Here is a 27,932-nt window from a genome sequence, read left to right on the forward strand (position 1 = left end):
CCCAACAGGCATACATTGAAGCATGGCTCTGCTTTGAAAAGTGACTGTAAAAATTGCATCTTCTGACTCAGACCTGCTCCCAATGCCTATTCAGTCATAGCTAATTACTTCACTAATTAAAATAAGTTTTTGCTATTTTTATTCCTGCACTGGAGAACAAATATATCTGTGGGGGAAAGAGATTCTATTCTGGCTCATACATTATTAACAGAATTGCTGTCCTTATGGTGTTTTATTTTGAACACCCCAAAGTGTGCTAGTAATTTCACACACACTGCTAAAAGTATGGTCCCTGCCCCAAAGAGCTTACAATCTGACATATAATAAAAAGCTTACCATCTTGTTAACTATGTCCCAAGTGGAGAATCTCTATTGCTGGTGATGCATAAGACAGCAAAAGCCAGCTTCACTTTCAGATTCCATGTTGTGTTTGCAGCACTGGCAGTTAGAAAAAACATCTTTTTATTTGTAAACTAAACATGATTCTATGTGGAGCCATTTGGAACCCCATGATGCTATTTTTAAGAAGTTGCTTTTTGGAGTAGAAGCATATTTTAAACAGCAATACTGTGCCTCCATATTCTGGTTGGTAGCAACTACATGCACAGAATAATTCCCTTACTGTCCAGAATAATTTTTTCTTTAAATTTCCAGTTAGCTCAAAAACAAATCACTTACAGTTGTGTTTGTTTGTTATTCCTTATCTCTTGAAATAATATAGTTCCTACTTCTACATTCATTAAGGTGAATATGTTTTCAAAATCAAAACCTGTGACACATTTATGGGAATAGTATTTAGGTTGCAAAATGTTCATGTAAAAACCAAAAGTACACTTTCTTTTTTAATCTGTACTAGTGTTGTGCTGTCGCCTTATGATTCAACAGTAATATGTTCATAGTTCTCGGATTGCAGGATAAATTCCAGTATCTTAGTGTTCTGAATGAATTTGTCATGACACACCGTGTCCTTAGCCTCCACTTTGAACAAAAGAACCACTTTGACTCATTCAGCTTTTTTCTGCACTTCCAATATATGTATCACACAACACCTGTTCCACTGCACCACCATATTCCTGGTAAGCACAGGGCAAATTCTACTTGGAACAGAAATATATATTGAACAAACATTTTGTAGTTATTAAAAATGTTTGGATTGAGGGAAGGAAAAAAACCAGGACATTTCAGATGATCCAAAAGAGTGTTTGGGGGCACATCATATGAAAAACCAGAACATATGGTCTCTCTATTAGTGCAATACAAAACAATATTTATCTTTTCAATCACAAAATGGTGACAGGTGTTAAGTGATTGTACATAACACTGTGTAATAGACTGAGCAAATTAACATACAGATAGGGAAGAGGAAGCTATTTACAATGTTTTATAAACACTTGCACACACTTTGACAGGTCCCTGGTGAACAAGTTAATTTCTGTTCAACTTCCCTCTCTTCTTTCACACATCCTCTAGGGATGTGCTATAAGAATTGTGGTTTGAGAGACTAGTAGGGAGACAGAAAATGACTTTGGGAAGGATTGAATCCTTAGATGGGAAGTTTTTCTGTTTACTTTATGATTATTTACATATTTGTTTTAAACCCTTATGGAAAAGATATTGCAAAGGACCATTTTTTCTGCAGTCTCTTATCACTATCTTACATTCTCCTTTAGGAATATATAAGATCACATGAAATGGTAACACTTTCTTCTGGAAAGCAACACAAGCTAATTCAGCAAGGTACTTAAGCACATGCCTATCTTTAAGCCACATGTTGTATGCAGTGAAGAAGTGCTCTGTATGGCTTGAAAGCTTGTCTCTCCCACCAACAGAAGTTGGTCCGATAAAATATATTACCTTATGCACCTTGTCTCTTTAAACCCATAAGTAGTTCCACTGACTTCAGTAGGACTACTCACATTATTAAAGTTAGGTATGTGCTTCAGTAATCATGCTGAATTGGGTCTGAAAAAGATATCAGACAAACTCAGCAGTTTTACTTAAAGGCAATTTGAAGAGTCCTAAAAATTTAAAAGCTGATCTTGGTCAGTGACTGTACTTAAAAGGAACATACCAAAAGGTTTGGGCCTGATTGTGTTTACATAGGATAACAAGAGAGGATCTTTGTTTGATATAATAATCCAGGGGTCCAAAATCCGTTCTCATTTAAACCAGTGTCTGAAGGACTCTTATCTTGAAGGAAATTAGGATTCCCTCAGTTCCGAAGCGCTTGATCCAACTCCCATGAAAGTCAGTGGGAGCTGAATCAGATAAATGTGTAATCAGAAGTTTCAGTCAATTTAACAAAAATCATTAGAAGCAATATGTCCTGGGTAGTATAATGATACTTACTCTGTAATAGGGTAAGTACCAAGTTAAATAGTGATCTAATAAATTAAATTACTGCATAGTGTTTTTCTAAACAAAAGCTCACTGCTATAATGAGTTTCGTTTTGTCACTGATATTTACATGGCAATGATTTGTAAACCTGTTAAAACTTGCAAAATAAATAGATACAAAAGTTATGAGACCATTAAGTGTATAATAAAGCTATGCTTCCTCTGGCTCCAATAAAATGTCAACAGAACCATTGTGTTTCTTGAGCTATACAAGACACTTCAATTAAGTTCTTGTTTACCATTTTCTTTTATTTGGGGGGGGTGGGGGTGGGGAGAATGGGAATTCACAATAACAATATATGTGCAAAGTTTCAACGTGACCTGATTGTAAATAGGTGAGAAGACTTGGAAAGTGGAAGTTAAAATGAAAATGACATGCTGGAATGTACAATATACCTTTAAGTATCCTTCCCAATGTCTTCAGATCCTGTTGTTGCTGAAGTAGCTGGAAGACAAAATAGAAACAGTTGGAAACAATTCTGTTTAGTGGTTCAACAGTGTAACTACAGAACAAAGCAAATGCTATTTTAGAAATGAGAGGTATTGGTCTCATGGGATGAAATTTTCAAAGAAACCTAGAGGATTTAGACACATATTGATCATTAACTTTATTGTATTTCTAATTTTAATGGCAGATGTGTTTAAATCCTCTAGACTGCTCAGTCATGACCAATTTAATGCACATTTTCCTTCTAGTTTAGTTATATCATATTATTGTTTAAGATAAATGAGAATATAATATAATTGTATTAAACATTACATTGCTTATAAACTGTGTAAAATATTACCTTTATCATATTGGTCTTTTTATCAACTTCATGGGAGAAGATTCCACCTTTTAAATTCAGTTAGGCTAAAAATTCTTTATCATGCCAGGTGACAAAAGTGGAAGTTTTCTTTAGGCAGTAACTTCTACATCAAATAATTTTGCTACATATTATGAGGCCATTGCAGTATGCTTCCCCCAAAAGGCCCTGTGGGTTTAACTTCTTAGCCAAAACTTAATAAAAGCTATTTTCAATGTGGGTGATATTTAAAAATTAAATTCTTGACCTACAAAAGACATCTTACAATGTTGTATGGTGGTATATTCATTAGCATACACATGGCTCTACTTAATTTTTCTAGGCAATAGTGCAGCAGACCCAAAGCAAACAGCAATGCCTTTATTTTAGAAATAAAATATTTTAGACTAGACTATACTCTGCACCTTCTGAAGCCTGCTCAGACCCATCAGCAACAGCTTCCTGCTTCCTTGAGGATGTGTCAGGCATCTCTTCACCTGCTGAGGCTGTTCCTTCTTGAATACGGTCTACATTGTCCTCTTGAGCAGAAGCTGCAGCAACATCCATGGCTTCACCCACAATTTCTGTGAATTTAAGAGAAAATTGTATTTTCCTTTTTCTCCATTTGCCAACATAAATGAAGCCCCATTTAAGCCTCAATTCAGTGAGCATGTTTCTAATTTTAAGCATGAATCATTGAAGTAAATGAGACTATTCAAGTGGTTAAAGTTTAAGCATGTAGATAAGTGTTTGCAGGATTGGGATTTAAGATATTATCCACTGGTTTTTGTTGAATCCTCTGACCCTTGGGGCAGAGAATTATAAACATTTATTAACTATTTTGCTAATTATTTATAATATTTTTCTAGGCCGAGGTGTTTACATTTTAGAAAGTGTTGTCTTCTGGTGGGTCATTTTTATATTTTATTTTCATTTTTTTCTCACCACATTGCAAAATGCTGATACTTAATTTGGATGTAGAAGGTTCAGTGTCAACGGGGTGTGATTGGATAATCTATTGTCTGGGCTTTATATATGATGTATTTCTACTTTTCCATATATTATGGGTAATGAAGATACTGTTGAGCAGTTCTTTATGTAAAACTAACCCTTTTTTTAACAGCATGCTTGGGTGATTGGTTTGAGATCTGACACAGCATGAGTGCTTTTTAACCGTACTTGATGAACTGCGTTTCTTTGCCTCTCTTGGGCTTGTCCACGTGGAGACAGTGTCTGGCAAGCTAGGGTCTGAATGTACAGCACTCAAGCCTGTCAAACACTGAATCACCATGTGGACTCTGCTGCCATGTACTAAAAGTTCTGTCATGTGCTTTGACCTACTGTTTGAAGCAGCAGTACACCAGTGACGTACTATGGAACTTTTAGTGCATGGCAGCAGGGTACACATGGCAACTCGGTGCACAGGAGACTAGTGCACTGTACATTCAAACCCCGGCCTGATGCACAAGTCTCCATATAGACGAGCCCTTGGGATGGAGTAAACCATTTTTCTTAAACATCTATTTTTTATATATATATATATTGAAAAGAAATGGGACAGTTAAGATCAATGGGCCATGGTATCAATAGATTTACATCAGGGACACATTTTGCCCACTACTTCTGCAGAAAAATTTGCTGTAACTCTTCTCCCTCCTTCTCCCCTCCCCAACTCTTAACTTCCCGGAAGGATAAATTGCATGAGGAGAAACTCTTACTGTATGGGTTAGCTTACTTTACAGTATTTATTGTACTTTAGATTCATTTCTTTCACTAGTTGTTGTGCTCAATACACTACGGCACATCCAGGGGTCTTAATACAGTACATAAACTATATATTAACAGTGTTGTTCTGGGTCTGGTGACAGCCATCTCTTTTTTCTTTTTTGAGGGAGGGTTGGCTTGCAGAGAGCAAAATATGGCATGCTCTTGCATGTGTACTATATTGAAATAGACTTATTTGCCAGAGTGTTCTGTATTGACCATGAATTTTCAAATTGCAATAGAAACATTACATTATTATTCTTGTTGGTGAAAGAGAACGTACTATTGCATAAAAAATGCATTTTAAGAACAGAACATGCTAAGACATTTAATGTTTAGTATAATTTGGAACAGTACATTCATTTGACTTTTGCAATTATGACTATAGCTATTGGGTTTTGGTGCTTGGGCTTTTGAACTCCTAGTTCAAGTGATGAGGGTATCTTGTTTGGTTTGCCACTGTGAACCAAAAATTGCTATTTGCCATATTTCCTTAGTTTTAGCTTGGCAGTCGGCTCTAAAAAGATAAAGGCCGTTTTGGAAGTGCGTGACTGATACATTGGAAGGGAGTGACTTCCCAGAAGCTTTACTGCTATGCTCCATTATGATGCACCACACTGTTTTAATTCATCGTTATAATTCATATTTGGTCTTTATCTCCCAAGACAGATGCATCCATACTATGCCACGGATATAGGACTGTGACAACAGTATTTTATCAAAGGCTTTTTTGGTAATGCATTTTCTCATCCAAAGAATGATTCTCCATTTTACACTATGTAATTAAAATTATGTCAGAGTTCTTCCCACTTAGGGGGTAATAACTAGACTAATTAAACAGCGAGACCAAGATGTTTAACAAAGTAAGCTCTAAGAGCAAAAGCCCCCACCATTAAACTCAGTAGTATAAGCTAACTTGAAACACCTTAATTCATTGTATTGACACCTTAAATGAAAAAGTACTTTATGGAAAATGGGAATGCCAGATAGCTAAAAGGTAAATTATGTTTAAAGTTCAAAGTCTTGTATCTTTTTTCCTCCCTCTCTGTTCCCTTCCCTATGGACTCATTCCCAAAATGACAAAATATATGTAACCACTCCAGGTTTCCACGACTTATCTCCATAGTCTCTTAATAAGACTTTTTCTCCCACATGAAACTGTGCAGTAACTATGTTAGGCTATTTTATCACATTTGTTTCTTAAAAACATCACACTTTTGATAAGGCTTTAACAAGTTCAAGAAAAACTGTAAATTATATCCCATAAACATCCCTGGCATTTGCTTTGTAGTAGCAAGCACTGCATTCCATTAGGCCACTAGAAAATTCACAGTCTCATGTTGTAAGCTACTTTTATCCAGACCATAGCACAGATCACTCGCTTGAATATCTGGATAAACTTTTCCAGTAATCCATTTTTGACCGCATAGCAAGGAGCTGATGCAACACACTTTATACCATTTATTTTGGCAAACAATTGAAACTCTTCAGATGTGAACTGGATTCTATTGTCAATCTGTTCAAGAACTCCTACACATGAAAACAATAGTCTTAATACTTACATCATCTGTGCTGATCTAGTTGAATTTACACAGAATACTTCAGGACATTTAGAATAGGCATCTATTGCAATCATAGACATGTCCGATAACTTGTCTAACATTGTCCATGTGGATTCATTGCCATTGCATAGGATACAAAGGAGCATGTTTAGGCATGTATTGACAATCTCATTGCTCTTTTAAGCATTTGCTCGATATGTCTATCAGTCCTTGGCCACCACACAAAACTCCTGCCCAGGACTTTCATTTTTACAATTCCTAAATGGCTTTTATGCAACTCTTGGAATACATGGGACCAGAGATTCAAGAAGTAACCATTCTGGTGCCACAACTTAGGGAACATTGATACACACTTTACTATTCTTTTTAAGAAAAGAAAGCTGGGAAGAATTATTTGTAAGCATAAATCCATTCATTCATTCATTCATTGTAATATACTTGAGCTAGCACTGGATCATTTTTAGTTTCATGTTGTACCATGGCCTTTGTCACCACCAAGGGTTCAATTTGTACCATAGGAGTCAGATATACTCTCTCTGTATCAGTATCCACATCAGTATCCTTACCTACTATTGCCAATGGCAGCTGTGACAAGCAATCTGCATTTGAATGTCAGTTAGTACTTTGAACTCAGTATTTTAACAGTGAGTGCCTTGTATATTGCCCAGCTCTAACTCTGCTGCAGTCATTGCCGGTACTCCTTTCTTTGGGTTAAAAATTGAAAGTAGTAGTTAATGCTCTGTACCCAGAGTAAAATGTTTCCCTATACAGATATTTATGAAACCTTTTAGCTCCCCAGACAAAACTCAGAACTTCTCTGTCAAGTTCAGTATAATCACATTTAACAGAGGTTAGAGATCTAGAAGCAAAAACAATACACCTTTTTGGACAATCTTCCATCACATGTGAAACTATTGCTCTTATTCCATGTTGGGAAATGTAACAAGCTAATGTTATAGGCAAAGATGCATAGTGGTATGTAAAACCCTTTCAGATGCTAATAGCGCTGAAGTGTCCCTAGCCTCCATTTGCCAGAAGCTAGGAATGGGCAACGGGATGGATCACTTGGTGATTACCGATTCTGTTCATTCCCTTTGAAGCACCTGGCATTGGCCCTGTCAGAAGACAAGGTACTGGGCTAGATGGATCTTTAGTCTGACCCACTATGGCCATTCTTATGTTCTTAATGGCTTCATCAAAAGCATCTGTTCAGCATAGACTATTTCTGTCCATTGTGTAACAGTTCATCCAGGAAATGTAGTGGTGTCACTATGATGGGCAAGAACTTACAGTAATAGGTAATCATTCCCAGAAAGGAAAATAATCATAAAATGTTTTGTAGTTGGAGTGCCCAGAGGAGTGCCTTCAGCTTTGTCTTGCAATTCATGCAAACCATTTTTATCAACAGTATGGCCACAATATGGAACAATCTTTAAAAAATTCAAATTTTTCCTTATTTTGCCATACACAGCCTTGCAAGTGGAGATTCTCAAGGTGTTTGTCACAAGCTTCTGGGACCAATATATCAGCCACGTTAACACCAAGTGCCAGAAATACCCTGTAGTACTTGGTGCATGGTTCACTGCCAAATAGTGGGTTTGGCTGCAAGCCACACGCTAACCTGTTATATTGAAATAAGCCCTTGTGTGTGTTAATCATGAGGTTGTATTTATACCACTGTGTTCAATCTCCATTTGTAGATAGACTTGGGTTAGGTTGATCTTGGAGCTTTCCACCAGCTAATGAGGCAAATATATCTTCTATTCTAGGTAAAGGATACTTATCTTCATGCAACACTGGGTTAGTGGTGACTTTTAAATCACTATAGATAGGGACAGCCACATTCTTTTTCATAACTCATACTATAGTGACGTGCTGCTCTATCCAGTTAACCTTGGAAATAGTTCCAGCATCCTGTAAATGCTGATGCTCTGCCTCTACTTTTTACAGGACTGCAAAAGGTACTGGAGAAGGTTGGTGAGATTTAGGAATTGCTCCTCCTTCAAGCGTACATTTTTTGCTTTCATATGTTTTAAGATTCTGATACTATCCTGAAGAAATCAGTTGCCTTGTCCAAAAATTCATCTAATTTTTGTTCTGGGCTGGAGTTCATAAGGTTGGGGGCAGGGGGGTTGTATAAGCCTGCAGCCAAGTCACGGGTTTCTATATCAGCTGAATCTTTCTCAGCCATTCTCCATCAATAATGCAGCACCACCTCCCTTAACTACATCAAGGTTTAGCATATGCTGTTTACAGTAAAATGTTACTTTCACTGTAATAACACCCAGAGAACCAAGGATTTCCTCTTTATATGTTTTTTAGTAGCAGTGAGATTGTCTGCATTTTGACCTCTAAGTAGTGTGTGATAATCCTACAGGAACAGCAGACCCTGTGTTTAGGTTTAAAATGGACCTTATTCATTCTATTCGTAATGAAATCCACAGAACACTTCATTTGTCTTCTAAACAGTTGTAGTGATGCTGTAACATTCTCTGTGGACTCCATAGTCATGTTATCATCTGCAAGCTGATGACTTTGAAATCCTCTAGGACTGCCTTTGTGAGGTGGTGGTTGTGCTTTTTGCCCTGACCTGCACATTCTCTGTGCACCCCAATTTCTTCCAGTTTCTTCAGGTTTTGCCCTTAAATTAAATCATTTGCATTGTGAGTCTATTTCCCATAGTGAAAGTACACAATCGTTGAGCATTTTCCATGTTGTGCTTTCTGTGTGACTCCCAGTTTATTGCTTGCACACATCACATGATGCTGTTACAGCTCTCTGGCATCTTTGATAGCTGTCTCCATTGATACAGCAATTTCTAGCTTATTTTAGTCTTGGTCAACAGTTGTTTTTGGATTGCTTCATTTTGAACACCACACGCTACCAGCTCCCTTAATTCATTATTTACAGTCTTTTCAAACTGACGGTGCTTTGTTAATTTCCTTAATCCAGCCCCCAATTCAGAAATTTTCATTTTTTTCTTGAATTCGTTTATAAAAGCAGAAACACTGTGCAATCACCCGTGGCTTTGGACTTAGGTGATTTGATGGAGTATCCACAAACTCAACAAATGTTTTTAGATTACCCAGCAGATTATAAAATTATAACCCGCCTATTATTCCATAGAATTGTCACCTATTTTCCCATCTGGTATTTCATTAGCTAAGTTTTTGTCATGGTTATTTTTAGTAAAAATCAGAGACATCACAGTCAAACAAAAATTCACAGAAGCCAGTGACCTGTCCCTGACTTTTACTAAAAATAATTGACAAAATGGGGCTGATTGAGGGGGATGAGAGCCAAAGAGAGGGCTGCGGGGCCGGGGCCTGGGCTGGGAGCGCCGGGTCTGCAGGCCACCTGCTGCCCTGCAGGACCAGGGGCTCAAAGCTCTGGCTCTCCCCGCCACTTATGGGGGCTTGGAGCTCTGGAGCCAGCAGCTAGGAGCTGCTGGGACCCCCTACCACCTATGGTGGCTGGGAGCTGCTGGGTCCCCCCACACTGCCCTCAGCAGCTGGGAGCTACACATGGCAGCTCAGAGGTCCAGGCCTCCTCCTAACTGCCCACCCCATGGTGGCTCCTAGCTGTAAAGGACCCCTGCTGCAGCACAGAGAGCTCCAGGTCTCCCCACCAGCTGGGGGCTGGTAGCTCAGAGTTGCTGCTCCCCTGCCACCTATGGCAGCTGGGAGCTCCAGGGTCAGCAGCTGGGAGTTTTGGGGCCCCAGCTGGCTGACAGCTCCATCCAGCTGCCCCAGGGCTGAAGCAGAAAATGTCACAGGGGTCTCTGGAAGTCACAGATTGCATGACCTCCATGACAATCTTATCCTTGGCTATCATACAGCGTTCCAGACTTGTGATATAGTTGGGCCAGTGCTCCACTGAGCTATCAAACAAGTCTGCGTCCGCCAAACAGCCAGACATTTCAATTTTTCTCTGAGTGAGCAATTCACTTATAGTCCCAGCGGCTGCCTTTTACTTCTTGGTTTCATTACTTACTAGGCCCCAGCAGTCACACTTGTTTCATTGTATTCCTGGACTAGGAGCCTGTCATCCCCAGTTGTCTTTTGTGCTTTAAAGAACAAAATGTAACCACAGGGCTCAATGGGGTCTAAGCAACTGTTTACTAAGGACAAAAAAGGCCTTCCTATTTTGACACACTGCTGTCAGTCCAGCAGGGTCCCAGTGGCTTTTAAACACAAAAGGGAGTGAGGGCCATTAGTGTGCTCAAACTTTTTAAGGGATACTACTCTGTTCCTCTACAGTATTTCACAATTGAACTAAATTCCTGTACTAAGCTAGTTGCTTACACATCACGGGTGACATCTAATGAAGATATTTTCTGCACCTTTTAAAGGCAATTTTAGGCCCTGTTGACCAAGAGAGACAAAAATTTTTGTTGTAGTCTTGTCCATGCTGGCTAATTTCTGTCCTATTTGTATAAAAGAATTATTTTGGGAAGAAATATGTCCTTCCAAGCTAATTTTATAAATGTACAATTGCAAAACATGACTGGGCAAGTGCCATCAGCACCCTGGAACTGCTGTGAAAGCAAATGATATCCAACTATATAAAACAAACATATCTACATTATATATATAATATACAAAACATATATATAATATAAAAACAAAGGTTTGTACTTAGCTATGTGGAGGAAACAAAATTACTTATGAAAACAAAAGGAAATGGCAGATTATGACTGAATGCTTAGGAGAAGGGAATTGGGATGCTCCCAATAGTTTATTTCCAATGGACTGAACACGATATGAATCGAAGTCTGCTTCCATCCTGAGAGTGGGTTTATAGAAATGCTCCTTCTTATTCAAATGAAGATCTGCTCCCTAGATACATTAAGAATCGTATCTGCTGACTTTAAAGACAATTTGACTCCTAGAAATCCTGAAGTGCCAGCACAGTTAAAATTGTGAGAGAAGAGGATGCTCTACTCTATGCAACACCAGCAGAATTAATATGTTTCAATCAGCTATAATGCTGAAATCCTATTGAAAGTAATGGGACTCAGGCCATGATCTCAATAGAATAGAAGGTAGAAGTGTAACCGAGGGCCAAATTTGACCTGCAGAATCTTTGTCACTGGTGATGACGCGTGAAGAAGCAAGAACCCTGAGTGACTGAGTCAAAGTTGAGTTTGGAAATAATTTATAATTTATTAATACAATATGAAATATGGAAATTACTGCCACCTCTCATACATACCAATAACATTTTTACAGTCATGTTTAAGATGGCAAAGACTTTGTTCCTGAGTTGCCTGTGTCCATCTTTTTTTTAACAACACACAGCACCTTTCCTCTGAGGATCTCAAGATGTTTTGCAAATAGCAGTGAATTAAGTCTCAGCTTTCTTAATAGATTAGCCCCATTTCACTAGCCCCATTTTAAAGATGGGAATTTGAGGCAGAGAGGTGAAGTGACTTGCCTATGTCGACAAGAAGAGGATTGTGGAAAACCCTCTCTCTCAGGGAATGACCCAGCTGGATAGAGTTTTCCCACTTTCCCCTTCATTTTTTTAACTTGTCCCTCTGAAGTATTTACATGAATGTAATGTTCTTGCAAGTTCTTAGAAATTCCAGCCTATTTCTAATGTCAATCTATAAATGAAAACTTTAATTCTACAGGGTAAAAAAAAAAAAGGGGGGGGGGAAGTGGTGAGGACAGCAAGGTTCTTGTTACACCTACTGGGAAACGGAGTTTTTAATATTATATATATATAGACAATATAGTTGTCTATTAAGAACAAAGGCAAAGGGGGATAGGTGCAGTGAAGGCCATGACAAGCATATGGAACAAACTCTCAATGGATGCTGATGGGTGGATTTGGGAACTGTTAGGAACTTGGTTTAGTTAATTAGTAACTTACCTGAGTGTCCCCATGTAGCCCTCAGAGAACACAAAGAATAGGAGTGTTCAAGGTCAACTGTGCCATTTAATGAAGCTTTATACATTAAGCAGAAGAGTGGAACATTGAGTTCAACAATGCTGTAAAGGAGATGTTTTCAATACCAATGTTATAATTAAAAGGTATCCATGATGCTAATTTAAGACACTCTTTTAAGCCTTGCAGCAGCTATTCAACAACAGCAGCTGTTTTTAGGAGAGGCTAGGTGCATGTTCAAATACCCCCACTCAAAAAATTGTGATTATGCTATAAGAAAAACTAAAAAGGCAAATACTTGAAGGTTTCAGCTTTCTTCTATACCAACATTACCTTCATTTAAAAAGGAAAAAAAAAAAGAAAAAAAAAGAGACACTTTAGCCTGTGGAATTAATAATGAATTCCTTTCCTTCTTAGCATTTAAAATGGAAGATGGTTGCAGGAGGTCGTGTCACAATTAGTTGCATCGAAATGATGGAAAATTATGGAAGTAAAAATAGGAATATTGAATTCATAATTGTCATATTCTAAAAAATGTTCCGCACTTACAGTTCTGCCTGCTCAGTCACAGTTCAGCCTGTTTGTAGCACATTTGGATGGGTTTGGTTGAACTCAGTAATAGTTTAGATGCTGAAAAAAGCAAATGATATGGTAAAAGTATTGTATCTAGCTTTAGATAGCAAAAGAGCACTAGGCCATCTTAACTTGATTGTTGTGTTTTTGTATACAGGATTGCAAGCTTTTCAGTTTGGCCTTTTTTATGTTTGAGGAATAAATATATTCCCAAAATGAATATTGTGTGTTTTATTTTTTCTTCCCTAAAAATTCTTGTGGTTTATTCACACATTTCCCCCCTCCAGGGAGGGAAAAGGGAGATTTTTGTTTTGCAGATTGGGGGAAGTCACAGCCAGAAGAGGAAGACTTAAAAATTCAGGAATAGAACTCCTACTTCAGTTTTCCAGACATGTGCCTGAATCATGAGTTCTTCCTGCTACTATTTGTAAATTATTCCTAAATTTTCTTCCTGCTTAAAAGGAAGCTAGGTTTAACTGTTAAACTCAAAAGATGATATTCAGCTAGAAATAAATCAGGGAACACAAAGGGCAAAAGGAATCTTTTCAGAAGTAAAAATTCACACGGCTTAGTGTAAACATTTAAAGCAATGTAACTTCTATGAAAGAGACTGATTACTTCACTCAAAACCACATCTTGCATTTAATTGGTTAATTTTTCAGCCAAGAGAAGTCCACTCTTTCTAATGCAAAATGTCATGTTCAAATAGTTCTGAAAAGATTCTTTGCAGAACTTATGAAGCTAAAATAATATAAGTTGGCCAGCATAATACAACTGGAATCTGCCTGGAGCTATGGTATGTAAGTGAACAAGAGTAGGTAGGAGTGCAATGCAATGTCTTTCATGATTTAAGCTACCTGCAGCGTATCCACTGCTGCACAGAGCAATGCAAAAGAAAAACACTCATGAAAAGAACAGAAGATAAAGTATTTTGCAAACAATTATTGAACACTATCTAAAAACATCACATTCTAGTGCAATGTAGAAAACAATTCAGTCTAACCTCATGCCTGAAATATGAGTTTGCTGAATACATTAAGTGGCAAAAGCTCAGGATAGTTTCTATTTATGAACAACAGCTACATATAGATTCAGTATAAATAAAATTTACAGCATAGGTCCAAAAGAAAGAGCAAGGTTTCCTCCCCAATAGCACCAAAAAATATTAAGAAAATTTTAGGTAATCCTTTCATCTGTAAAGACCTGCAAATTTTATGGTAATCAACTTTTTTTGGAATACACTTTTTTTTTTTTTTTTTTAATTTTTATTTAAAAAACACAGTAAAGCCACGTCTACAACTATGGGCACTATAGCAGGATTAGTTACACGGCTGTAACCCCATATCATCTGCAGCTAGGGAAGAGATTTTTCCCATCTCTGTAGGAACTCCACCTCTCCATGTGATAACTAGGCTGATGAAAGCATTCTTCTGTTGACCTAGATGCATCTATACTGGGGGGTAGGTCAGCATAGCTCTGGCACTCAACGCAGTAGTGACATTAGCTTAAGTTTTAAATATAGACCAGGCCTAAGTGAATATAGTTCTTGCAGAGCCAGCGCTAGGCATAAGCAAACTAAGCAATTGCTTAGGGCCATGAGCAGCTCAAGGAAGCCACCTATTTGCTTATCATCATGTGTGGGGAGTCTCCAAAAATATTCCTGCTTAGGGCCCCCAGTAGGCTGGTACTGCCTCTGACTTCTTGTGAAAGGTAACACGTTGACAGCACTAGACAGGAGAATCTTCTAATTTCTCTAGAGCTATTACAGCACACACAGCAGTGGTGTAAGTTTTCCCACATTGGCCTTTCATTACAACCCTAAAGTGACCATGGCAATGGAGGCTTAATGGGCAGTTTAACTTTCCATAGCCCTTCATTCCTTGGTCTCTCTGCACAACTACCACACATGCCAGTTGTAACAGGGTTTTTGTACCAGGGACACTTGTCCACTAGGAACTGGTCTGAGACCAGTGAATTTCACTTAAACCTGACAGTTATCAATTAGTAACTACTTTCAGTCACTTACAGCAAGTCTGGACTTCAATGAGTAACAGAAACAGGAAGTTAGGAATCCTGGTAACACCAACTTACCTTACATTTTTCTAAAAGGTAATTATGGAAAGGGTCTTTAAGCTTGCAAGTCATTACTGAAACATCTACTCAGAGAGAAACTAGGAACGTGTTGATTAAAACCATATCCATTATTCTCAGAGTATCCTATTATTCTTCCCACAAATATGCCAGATTTAGTTTAGATAGAAGGGCCCAAAACAAAACCCTAGCTCCAAACACCCCTCAGTTCTGGATACAGTTGAAAATTGGAGTCTCCTCACACTAGTTTTGTAACTCATCCTGAACAAAATGCTTATTTATTGTCCAAGTGGGTTTGAGGAAGTGAAAACAGAATGGAGAAGGCTTGGGATTCTCAACTCTTTGTGTCACTATAACTGAGAATACCAGTTTTTTGGTTTTTTTTAAATATAATTCATCCATAAACACTCAAAACAGAAACTTGAGAAAAGGCTCCAGCCCCGAGGCAGATATCTCTGGATATCATAACTCCAATAGTTTTAGAAGTACATTTAAAAACAACAGCCATGTAGTTTGTATTTCTAAATGCTTTCCTACTCAGTATAACAATAAAATTGTTTTTTCAGGCAAACATCCTGCAGGTTATTAGTCTCTAAGGTAAGTCATTAGTTCCTACACACACAGCCCTTGTTATTTCATCCTAATGACTAGAAGACACAAGGCAAATTGGTGAATTTTGTGAGTTCACAATTAAAAACCCAAGAATACAGCATTGTAAGAAATACTTTATTAATTTGACAAGTGTAGTTTAATGTTATTGGTGACATTTCATATTATGAGCACAAATTTTGTAAAAGGAAGTATTTTCATCATTAAGAAATCAGGTTTTTAGGTTTATGTTTTACAGAAATGAAAACTCCATCTTAGCTATTCTTGTTTTAATAAAATGTTTTCTATAGTGGTCTATTCTGATCAGTTACTGACAACTTACTATCTAAAAATATTAACTAAAATTCATGGGGCACTAACCATCAAATTAATTTTACATAAACAATTTACATATGAAAGTGATCAATTTGAAAAATTTCATAAATCATTATTCCCTAAGTTTTTATAAAATATTTCCCCTTTCACCAAAAGACATGTATTTTCTATATCTTCAGTCAGACTTAAGATATACAAACTAGTACAAACTGAATTATACAATGTGCACTTGTTACAGTAACTCCCATGCAGTTTTGAAAATAACATTTTCTGCAAGGATTAATGTTGGCCACGAGTACATTCCCCCAATTATTTAGAAGAAATATGAGATTTTAACTTGCATTTGAACAGCTACTATAAATTAGCAGAAGGGAATTGGTTTTAACGTTGTCCAAAGAATAGCACCACTAATATTCCCCAAACACTGTAGTGCAATATAATCCCTAGCTGTAGCCCATGTACTGTTCAGTGTAAGGTAGAATTAGCCGAGTTTAGGTTCATCCAGGATAAAATGGTTTTCTATTATTTAAAATAGTAGAATTTTCCCAGATTCAATCTTGGCAGGAGGGTCTATATCTTTTATAATTTTTTTAGCCTACATAATGTAACTTCAGATGATCTTTTTATTATTAATTATAAGCCATTTGTCTCTGTATGATTCATGGACATGAGTTTCACGTTAAATTATTTTGTAAAGCTATTTCATCTGCTTTAAATTATTGTATTTTAATTTCACTGCCTGTCCCCTCATTCTTTTCTTATAAAGAAAGGATCAATAGGAGCACCCAAACAATCTCTATACAATTTATGATTTTATATCCCACTACCACGTTAGTGCCTGTTGTCTTCTCTCCAAACCAGGAAATTCTAGCCTTTTTAAATCTTTCCTCACACAGTTTTTTATTTTCTTCTCTCTGAACCTTTTCATTTTCAGTTATATCATCCTTTTCTGAGATCTGTTCAATTCTGGTCACCCTATCTCTGAACTTATAACTTCAGAGTTAACAAGCTCTCTCTCTCAAAAAAAAAAGCCTTCACTAGAGTTTGTGCATATACCTCCCACAAGGATTTTGAACTTCATTATACTTACTACAATCATTATTAATCAGTGGCTCAACTACAAAGGGGAGAGAGAGAAGGAAGAAATAAGTAAGCAGTGATCAGTGTATTGCAGTAGCACAGATAAGTATGGAGGTGGCAAAAGAAGGAAGAGGGACTGGAAGAGGGCACCTGAAAAAGAAACAGCATGAAACAGAAAAGAGCCCTGAAGAGGTGAATAATTACTCGGTCTTGTTTTTCTTTATTTGTGTTATAGTTACACCTAGAAGCCTCAACTAATATATCGGTGACACTGTACAAACAAATAGTAAATGACAGCTCCTGTCCTGAAAAGCTCTCACACTGTGCAGACAAGACTAAGGGTAGAAGAAAAGAGAGACACACAGAGAGGTGAAGTGACCTGCCCAAGGTCGGACAGCAGGTCACTGGCAGAATCAGGAAAAGACCCCACGTCTCTTGAGTCCCAGTCCAGAGCTCTTTCTGCATCTCACCATAACATCCAATGTAGAAGAAATCCCAAAGGGGAGGCTGAGCAGGTCTTCCCCCAAGACACACTCATCTGATTAGGAAGACACTTCATCATTCTATTGAGTAGATTGAGGGGGTATTTTTTAAATTGCTGCGAAAGACATCAATAGTTTCATCAACTAGCATTCTCCAAGCAGTTCTCAAAATGCCAGTTTATCCTCCTCCCATTATTAGGGTCGACATTAAAACAAAGTTGGATATGCACATGGGGTTGACATCACACCAGACAAAAGGATAACATTCTACTCATATAGGGTTTTTGGGCCATTGTGTACAGAATTTTTGCTGAACCGAATTACAAAAAGCTGTGACACTCTTGCCTAATGCAGTCTAGCCCTGGTGCTTTGAATGGAATCAATGCACAAACATTTAACATGGAAAACACTGGCACATTCACACAGTAATTCTCTCCAAACCCATTATACTCACCCTCCCTAAACCTCTTTATGACAGGACAGTGCTTGAAAAACCAAACTGACAACCAAGTCTGTACTCAAAGGTTTACAAGACTGAAAAATAAATCACTTTCACTGTCTAATTTACTGCTCTAGAACTTGCAAATTCTACAAAAAGCCTGTTCCTGGGGAAATGGTTTTGCTGCTGTAGTCATTAGCTCTACAATTCCTCAATAGCAGAGAGCACAGCTATAGGAATAGACAGCAAGAAAGGTGTATAAACAAGATGCATTGAGCAAGGTTTTAGTAAGTTATAATTAAACAGTACTCTAATTGGAAGGCAATATAAGTGGGATGTACCTACTTCATTTACACTTTTATACAAATTTTGGGTGCTGTACAAATCATTATAAGCAATTCTTTGATTTTTTTCCTCTTATTTTCAGCCAGTGCAAGTAAGAAAGAGTATAATATAACCACCTGAGCCCTCCCCCACCCAGTTCAAGCACTTTGAAATGCACCAAAGCCTACAACCCTTAAGATATTTAATATTCTTAGGGTAGTCACCTTTCAAGAACGACATAACACAGCTTAATCTTACCAGGTAGATTCAAATGAAAACATTTAGCTTTTGCAGTTTACCTTCACCACTTTTGCCAATTTTTAGAGGTGTGCACTCAAGCATTTCCTGCCCCACAGTTAATCTTGTCCTCCCACTTGATCCCAAATTGAGAGCTCTCATAACAATACCTAGTTACAGATATCACAATTATTTCTATGGCAACAAATTGAAAAGTCTGAAACACAGAATTACAATTTCAGTGCAAGATCTGGAAGTTAGGTTAAGAGTTCTTACTTACATAGGTCTGCAATAGCAGCCAAGAACAGACAAAGTACAAGAAAACTTCTTTGTTAGTCAGCTTTTTGCAGTTTGTTTCATGGTGATAGTACCCGTGTACATTTTTAGTTAGCTACTTTAATAAGTTATCTTATTGTCCAGCACACTGTGTTCATGGTTTTTAGTTTATGTGTATATTCAATCTGTTTAAGAATCCAGACTTATTAAAAAATAAAGCTTAGAGATCCACTCATGAAGAGCGCTAGATAATAGTAAATATTTTTCTTTATACCATCAAGTTAAATATATGGGAGACCTTTGTACTACTATCTGTCAATAAAAGTGATGCTAAACAGGTATGGCTGCAAGCAGGTGTGCTGACAGTTATCTAACTCTGAATCTACAACTAAATAATATGACGGAAGTGGAAATGTCAATGTCTAAAACACATAGTAACTAATGCCTGTTCTGAGTTAACAAAACATGTTTCCTCTCCTGTGCTATTAATACCAGAATGGAAGTAAATATTTATTGCATAAAAGCAGTCCAAATGCTCTTATAACAACAGGAATCTTAGTGCAAATGGAGTTCTATCAGTTTATGCATTAATATCTATATTATCCCCAGAGCAATGAACCTTAATTAATGGCCTCTGAACACCTATTGCATGAATTGTAATATAGACTGATACTGACAAATTTCACATAACAATATGGTACACTGATAGCTCAACTTCTATCATCAGCCATTACTGTGCAGAAAACTGGAGTTCCTAATAACCTTATATCTCAGAAGAGTAGCATGGAGGCAGCGATCATGGCATCTCTAAAATGATGCTTTGGTGCACGTCATTAGGCCCAGTCCCAAAAAGTTTCCTCTTGACTTCAATGAAACTGAGACCTCCATCCTACTCCAATTGATTTAAACAAAGCAGAATCAGCTCTTCATTATGGCCAGAACCATTTGCAGAACTGGGCTAGAGAAAGCAACATTTGGCAATGTGAAATTAGAGACAATATACTTCAGAGAGTTATCTTGTTAAATACACAGAATCCAAATATCACAGGTATCAGTGAATGTTTATGTGCTGCTTAAATTGGAGGTGTGGTGAGAATTCTGACTAAGTAGCCAGCTTTGATTTACTTAGTAAAATTGTAGTTATTCTAATCACTTCACTCTAGCCCTTAAATTCCCTTTTTACACCCTGGAATTAAAGATGGATGTTCACCAGCTGGTATCTTTACATTTCCAATTACATGGCAGAAGAACTTGATTTATCTCATGGTAAGTAGTGACAATTTGTTTATATTTAACATACTAGAAAAAAATATTTGCGACACTATGCAGGAGGCATGTCGATCTACCAAAAACAAGTACTTCTTACTAATAATTTTTTAAAATGCAAGTATTTTAGTAAGTCTGCATTTTCATTATCAGTACTAGAAACCTAAGCAGTTGAAAGGAAAATACTGCTATATCTGACTCAGCTAAAGCGTGTCAAGACCTAAGTTGTTTGTTTTTAAAATAAAGAGGATACATTAAACAGTGCACAGGACGGTGTTACCACAGCTTGTTTAGTAAAGCAAAAAAAATTAATTAGAAAAAAATATAAAAATGCTGTTTGTTTGCTGGAGGTAAGTCCCTTGAGCAATACTGTCATTACCCAGTCCTTGATCAGAGATCTGTTTGAAATTGACAGCTATCAACCTGAGTTAGAATACTTTCCCCTTGTATCATTTCAAATAAGGACTCAGTGTTTTCTGTATCTTCTGCCAGGAAAGAGGGAATTGCCACTTTCATATAACTTCAAGAAAGAGAATGTCTTAATCTAATGTTACATGTTCAGAAAAACTAATATTTAACCAGTGTGTCTCCCTGCGATCCACTGGATAGTTCAGCTATACTAGCTGAGACTCTACATCAGGAATGGCCAAACCATGGCTCACAAGCCACATGTGACTCTATTACAGTTAAAGTGCATTTCATGGAGCCCCCCGCTCACTCCCCCCCTCCTCCCACTCTCCACCTACCAGACTGGCATGGGGGCATGGGCTCAGGGCTTCTGACCTGCAGGCGCGGTTAGGGGCTTCTGCCCATTGGGGAAGGGGGTCTCGGGGCTGGAGCCTCAAGCCACGGCAGGAGCCTCCGGCAGGGCTGGAGCCTGGAGCCCAGCACTCTGGCAGGCACCTCCCACAAGGCTGGAGCCTCAAGACCCTGCCGCACGACAAGGCCCAAGCTCCAGCAGGTGGACCCCAGCTCTCAAACTTCTGAAGATTGTTGTATGCAACTCAAAGGGTCAGGAAGTTTGGCCACCCCTGCTCTACACAATGACCAGTGGAGTTTGGCAATATCTGACAATACACAGGCAAAACTGCTATGTAGAGGTGCATTCAGTGCCAAATGACAGTAAAAGTAGAGATCATAGTGCATCGGATTCAAAAGGGAACAGGCAATTGCTTCACTGGACAAGATATACCCTTCTATAAGAATGGAGAGCATAGGTACATGGTGCTAAGATTCAGCTAACCATGTTATATTCTGTGACTACAGTTTAGCAGAGAACAAGTTGAAAATAGTGAAAGGCTTTTTTTTTTTTCTTGATTGATTCATGCAATTTAACACCCCAACTTCTGAAAAACTTGCAAAAACATTACATTTTTTCAAAATTAAACAGTCTCAGAGTCCCTCCAAATCAAACATTTGGAAGGCAATGGTGGTATTGGTACTGTTCCCCTTTAGACCTCTTGAAAAAGATAGGACTGCAAGTCAGGAATTCTATACCTGCCTCTGATCAACTTCAATCAATAATAATTGATTCAATAATTGATTCAATAATAATCAACTTCAATAATAATTTACATAACATTTAAGTTGGTCTCATAACACACTATGAGGCACCCCAAGTCACTATGTCCACAATTAGACCCCCAAATTCCAGTTTCACATCCCACTCACTAGAGAACAATATCCTCCAGTTAAGTACCTGGCTCTTAGTTTCCATATTTATAATACAGTTGCAATTACATTTACCATAGGTAACATACGCAGGATTTAAGACGTCAACAGTTGTATATAGGTCAGTAAAACAGGAAGATGTATGAACTGCATCCAGACAAAGGAAACAAAAGAGTTTTAAGAGTAGCTCTGTAATTTTTCTGCAAAGGGACTGGGCATATGCTGAAAGAGGAAAAAAGTTTACAACTTCTAAGAGCTGTGCAAATATTTTGCTGAACCCCGTGTGTCTACAGCTCTAATCTGCCTGCTTTATCATAGGTCTGACTGTATTTCCAAGGAATTAGAATAGCTGTCTCTTAGGATTGTATAGCAATAGAGATTTTGAAAGATTCTCTACTATTCTTTTATTCTGCTTTATAATTTCCTTGTTTAATTGGCTACTGCATATGCAGAACGTAAGAATCACTGCAGACATATCCAACAAATGAGGGGAAAAAAAACCAGACAACCCATCGCATCTCAGTGGCACAGGTAATATCTAACAGTACATAATTATTTTGAGAACTTGGCTATCCCATTGAATTGAATGTGAATGAGTAACAAAAAACTGCTTTTTTGTTTTAAACTACATTTATTACTCCACCTGCATACTTCATAAATGATTGCTTTGCAAACAGTTGTCTATAGAAACTCTTCAAACATGAAAAAAATCCATATAGATCCAAAAAGATTTTACATAAATCTGCAATTTGAAACCCTGTGCAAAATGTACCTTGCTAATTTATTTAGTAATAGGCAGTTGACCCATACCAGCTCATCATTGTTTGTCAGTAAAAAATGCTCTATGAGCCAAAATGGGTAAGCAGATGCAACTTGGGAGGTCAAATGAAGTTGTGTCTACTTATTATAGTCACTTTAATATTGTGAAGATGAGACTTAGCCAATACATCTACATTTATAGAGGTATTTTATAGTCATTACCAAAAGAACATTTCAAATCATCACAACTGAAAATTGACAACATGCAGTCATTAAAAAAAATACCTCTAAAATACAGCTACATGAGAAGCTTTGCTTTAATATATTCCATTAGCTTGTTTGACTGAAGAGGTATCATGCATACTCACAGTACAAGGTAAGTTCCAGGAATACTACATTAATACTCACTTCTCCTATCTACCCAGGATATTCCTAGACTACATTGCAAATCATACTGAAAGCTGTATCAATATATTTTTCATCCGTGTTACATTTACACAAAATACTTTAAAAAACAAACAAACAAACAAACAAACAAAACTTCAAGACACGAACTGAGACACTGCAAAGCAGATTAAATACATGTCTGTTTTACCAAAGACCCTGGATTTAAATGGATGTGTTACTTTCCTATCCACCATGAAATCATGATGGTTTTAGGTCTTCCTACTGGTATTAGTTGATCCTTTCTGGAAGAACAGAACGAATAGATTTTCTATATTTCCAGTCCAGTCATAAGATTTATGTTACTAACATCAAGTTAGATTATTTGTGTAGTCCTTAAATAAAGTCTCATTTTAAAAACATTGCCTTTCAAGAATGTACTTGTGGTTTGCTTTTGTATTGCTTTATGATAAAGACAAAAAAAAATGTTAAGTGAATAACCACTATGTCCCAAACAGGAAAAAGCTTCAGAAGACTTGAGGCATAACTAGACAAAGCCTCCAACAAACCCTTTTTTGCCATCTGCAGCAAAGCCATATTAAATACCTAATTCTGATTTTTATTTTTTATTGCATTGTAAAGTATGATCACCAGACTGACATTGCATGTCTTGTTCTGGTAAAGGTTTAAAGGTAGTATTTTCTTTAAGTCATTGAGGTCAGGGAAGAATTTATTTTTGGATGATGAGCAGTATCCTAAAAATATAGTTATTTATTTACATATATAGACTTAGATGGTCTCAGGTGCAAGCCTAAATATTAGCTGATGAGGTATTTATATTCTTTATGAAAGGGCACTAACACACGTGTGTTCCTGTCACGCCATTTGCAAGTGTTACTTTAAAAACTTGAGGGAAAGACATGGAATGTAGTGGTAGTAAGGACCATTCATTCTCATGGTCTTAAGCACCAACTCTGGTGCCATGGATGCTACGTTTTTCGGAAAAAGTTTACTGTAGTACACTTCTTAAGAGTTGCAATTAACTTAAGGCTCATAATTTGTCAAGCTGATGATGGAATTAGTTTTCACTGCAGGTTAATTCCACTAGTAATACTACACTATGTGGAGTAAACAGTGTAGAATTCCCGGTAGTAAAAGTTTTTTGCTTTGTTTGTTTTGTTTTAAAAAAAATAATGAATTAACCTTGCACTTGGGTAGCCTCCAAGCTAGCAGTGGTTTCCTGCTGTGCTGCTTCCACAGCAGAAGATGCATCTGCAACTGGCGATCCTTTTTCCCCTTCAGCTTCTGTGGATACCATAGACCTCTCATTCAGTTCTGTAGCTTCATCAGCAGTTAGTGCTTCAGCCTCTTCTGTAGGTGCCTCTGTGGCCTGCTCACTTGCGTCAGTGACTTCAGCTGTCTCCGTTTCATCACCTTTTAAGGATTTATTTAATACAATAAGGCGTAAAGTGTATGCATGCAATATGAAAACAAGTTCACCAATTGCTTTCACCATCTTATTTAAACTTACAATGAAAAAAACTATGTTCATTTTTTGGTTGAGATTTTCCATATAAAAGTCACGGAACACAAAATTATGGTCCCCACATTAGATAATGATTGAGAATATGGTTTAATGGTATTTTAAACATTAGCTTAGCTTTACTACCATCTCACTGTAATGGAAAGGAAAAATATGGCTTAAAGCAAGTGGCTGACAAAGAAAATAATAGAATGAACACACACACACAAAGTGGGCCAGAAACCATGCCAGAAGGATTTAAGATTTATGGGTCCAAATTAATTCTCATTGAAGGACTCAATAGCAAAATGGACATTGACTTCTTTGGGAGAAGTATCAGAGCCCACATTCCAGTTGTACCCAGTGATGAAGTTATCTAAATGTGGAATAAAACACATTAACTGTTCTGCTTAGAAACGCTTATGCAGTTCAGCACCATGTCAGAGTTGCAGCTCAACAGGAGTTGAATTCATAATTAAGGAAAGTAAAGTCAATTCAATATACATGAGACAGAAACAAAAACAACAAAAACCTAGGTGTAGAAAATAGAGAACAGTTTGTAAACACTAAACCATAGTTGGTCATCGAGAGATACTAGAGATGCATGCAGCCGCTTACAGCTGTCTTTTTCTTGTTTGCAAACCTGAGCTCTCTCTTTTTGAGGTTTGCCTGCATCTCTGTGCGTAAAATTGTTCAGAAGCACTGAAACCCTGTGTTGTCTCATGAGAATGAACTAGTTCAGGCTCAAAAGGGATAAAAAAAATCATTAAAATGAATACAGTCCAAGGTAAGAGGACATGCAAAGGAGAACACACACACACATGCACAAACACCGCACAAGTTGACAAAACGAAACAGTATGCCATGTGTTCATTGTTAGTTAACCCTCACACCAAATTCACCAGGTGAAGAATGGAACTGGAAAGAGTTGTATAACAGTTGCAGGTAGGCAGACAAGATAAAAAGCTTAAAGAGACATTGTCAGGCTAAAAAAAATCCTGTTTTTAAAAATGTTAGTACTTTAGATTAAAAGGGAAGGCCATATGCCATTAGCTTACTTTTTGCATTTCACTCGGTTAAGATAACGAGAACAGATAAGGGAGAAAAAAATGAAACTGACCAGTCAGTTTCACTCCCTGGTTCACCTGCACTAGTACAGGACTGCATTGTCTGGATTTAAATCCAAACAAAATCTGATTCCGTTGATTAAAAAACAAAATTAAAAAAAAAACAAAAAAAAACAACCCTACACACTAAATAGGGTCAAGTTACCTGACTGTGTCCCTTTAAGGGTGCAGTATTTTTCCAACAAACTAAGCTTTATCACACAAAGAACAGAGTAATAGCCAAGCTCAACATTCAGTACACTTTATTGGACAGTCAAATATACAAGTGCATTCATTCAAAACAGCCAGCTCCTTAACAATCTCAAAGTTGCCTTCTACAGGATATATTCAGTGGCTCAATATAGGTTGGCCTTGCAAATATAAAGATATTACTTTTTAAGTCTCACAAGTGTGGAGTTTTACAGTAGAAGGCATAAAGTCATCCCAAGGTAGGCTGCGAGGTATGCAATGGTGAAGAACTATCCCTTTGTATTTTACATCCTCAGGTTTGGAAAGACAGATTTCCCTTGTATTTTATTCTGGAAAGTGTAAAAGTAGAGTAATGATTAGAAAGACTGAATCAGCTTTTACAATTAAAGTTAAATTAAGAGAAAATTATCACTAAAAAGGAGATAAAAAACAAGTTTGAATAAGAAAGGAGGACATGTAAGCAAAAACATGTACTCAGAAGGTAAAAAAATGAAGTGTACTCTGTTGTGTCAAACATTCATTTTACAATAAGATAATTCCCTACGATTTTCCACCGCTATTTTTATTCATGCTCCTCCCAGAGACTTTAAAATCTACTCTTACATTCTGTGTTTGTTGAAGTTTGATTTTTAGAATAATAGGAGTTTAAAAGCTTTGCTGTTAGAGCTGGTTGGAATTTCTCAAGTTTTCAAATAACCAAATTTAAAAAAACCTTGAAAAAAGCATTTGATATTTCCCCCTCTTTTTAATCACCTCTATTTGCTGTATACTGTAGTTCTTTTGTATAAATACTTCTTAGGAGGGCTGTGTGCCTTCTGAGAATTAAGTATTTTTGGGAAAAAAACATTTAGCAAGGAAAATAATTCAGACATTGGTTACTTTATGGGAAAGGAAAGACAAATGACTGGGAGAAGGTGAGGGAAATTTTCCATCTAACCTAACCATCTATTCCCTGGTTGTAAATTCCAGTCTTTCTAGCCATGAGATTGCCTTCTCCATATTACGTTAATAATAGTAAGCAAATATGGCTATTATTTGTATCATAGGAGCATGGACTGTGCTGTTTATCTCTGCCCACTGTTTTGTATTATTCCCCAACATCCAAAACAAATCAATCAGAAATTTCACAAATAAGTCACTACCTATAGCATTTTCTAACTTTAAAAGGTTAGATTTTACAGTCTTCTGAACAGAAGGTTCACCAGTTCTATTAGATATTTCCACAACAAACACTGTGAAAAATAAGTATGATGACTAAGTGCACCCAAAGGAGGTGGGGGGTGGAGAAGCTGTGGGCACTGATTCTCTGGTGGCAGGGAAGGGAAGCAATGTAGCACTGTTCTGTGATGAGTCACTGCTAAATAAATGGATTAGGACTACACAGAGGGGAAAAAAATAAGAGGGTGCAGAAGACATTTGTGCTTTTGAGAAAGTAAAAATTTTAATCTAGAGGATTCTAAAACAGAAGGAAACAGAAGCCAGTTTAGGGAACACGGGAAGAGAATTTTTAGAGGTTGGAGGGGATGAAAGGGGAAAAAGAATTAAAAAAAAGTTACAGAAAGGGTAGAAATGTGAGAGCTGATTCAACAGTAGATTTGTACAATAAATTGGGATTAGAGCTATCCAAATGCTGAATTAAAAGTGAAAACCTCAAGGCTGACATTCAGAATCAGGAGTATGAGCCTGAGAAGGAGGTGGGAGAGAGGTTTCAGAGTGTAAATTAATTTATTAATAGGCATGGTCATTAAAGAAGAGGGCTGGAGGGCCAGTGGACAACTGTGAACTGACAAAAAAATAGAAGAGAAGGTATCTGAGCATCCTCCATTGATGGTCACTTTACTGCTACATCAGCTCTTTGTGAAATACCTAATATCTTCCATCTCCTGGATGTATTATATTGTACAGATTTAAAGGCTGTAGGAAAGGATCTGGAAGATAGTCACAAAATAAAGGCTTGATCCTACAAGGTGCATAGTATTCTGACTCCTAAGCATGCAAATAGGCTCATTCATTTCAGTGGGACCACACTGAAGCTTAAAATTAAGCACATGCATGCTCTGCTGGATCAGGGCCACAAACCTCAGCACCTTTGTAAGATCAAATCCTTAAAGAGAAAGAATCCAATTAACTACTTTATGAAGTTCTATTTGCCACTAGACTGTCTACAAATAGCAGGTTCTTCAGAAAA

The 27,932-nt window shown here is 37.3% G+C and overlaps 1 protein-coding gene across 2 annotated transcripts in view; it reads right to left on the reverse strand.

The window, feature by feature from the left end:
• Positions 1-27,932, reverse strand: part of MGARP (mitochondria localized glutamic acid rich protein) — a 39,240-nt gene that overhangs the window by 5,099 nt on the left and 6,209 nt on the right. The window contains exons 4-7 of one of the 2 annotated variants that reach the window (XR_010923652.1): positions 24,110-24,340; positions 3,608-3,766; positions 2,794-2,842; positions 337-438 (exon numbers count right to left, since the gene is read on the reverse strand). Coding sequence is in view for 1 of the 2 variants with exons in the window: in XM_067567994.1 (XP_067424095.1) it covers positions 2,796-2,842; positions 3,608-3,766; positions 24,110-24,340 (437 nt within the window). In the remaining variant the exon portion in view is untranslated. The remainder of the gene's footprint in view (positions 1-336; positions 439-2,793; positions 2,843-3,607; positions 3,767-24,109; positions 24,341-27,932) is intronic. The other variant, XM_067567994.1, reaches the window with a different exon arrangement.

Source organism: Emydura macquarii, unplaced genomic scaffold, assembly GCF_026122565.2.
Source record: "Emydura macquarii macquarii isolate MOO-44397 ecotype Brisbane River unplaced genomic scaffold, CSIRO-AGI_Emac_v2 contig_2834, whole genome shotgun sequence".
Classification (NCBI taxonomy): Eukaryota; Metazoa; Chordata; order Testudines; family Chelidae; genus Emydura; species Emydura macquarii.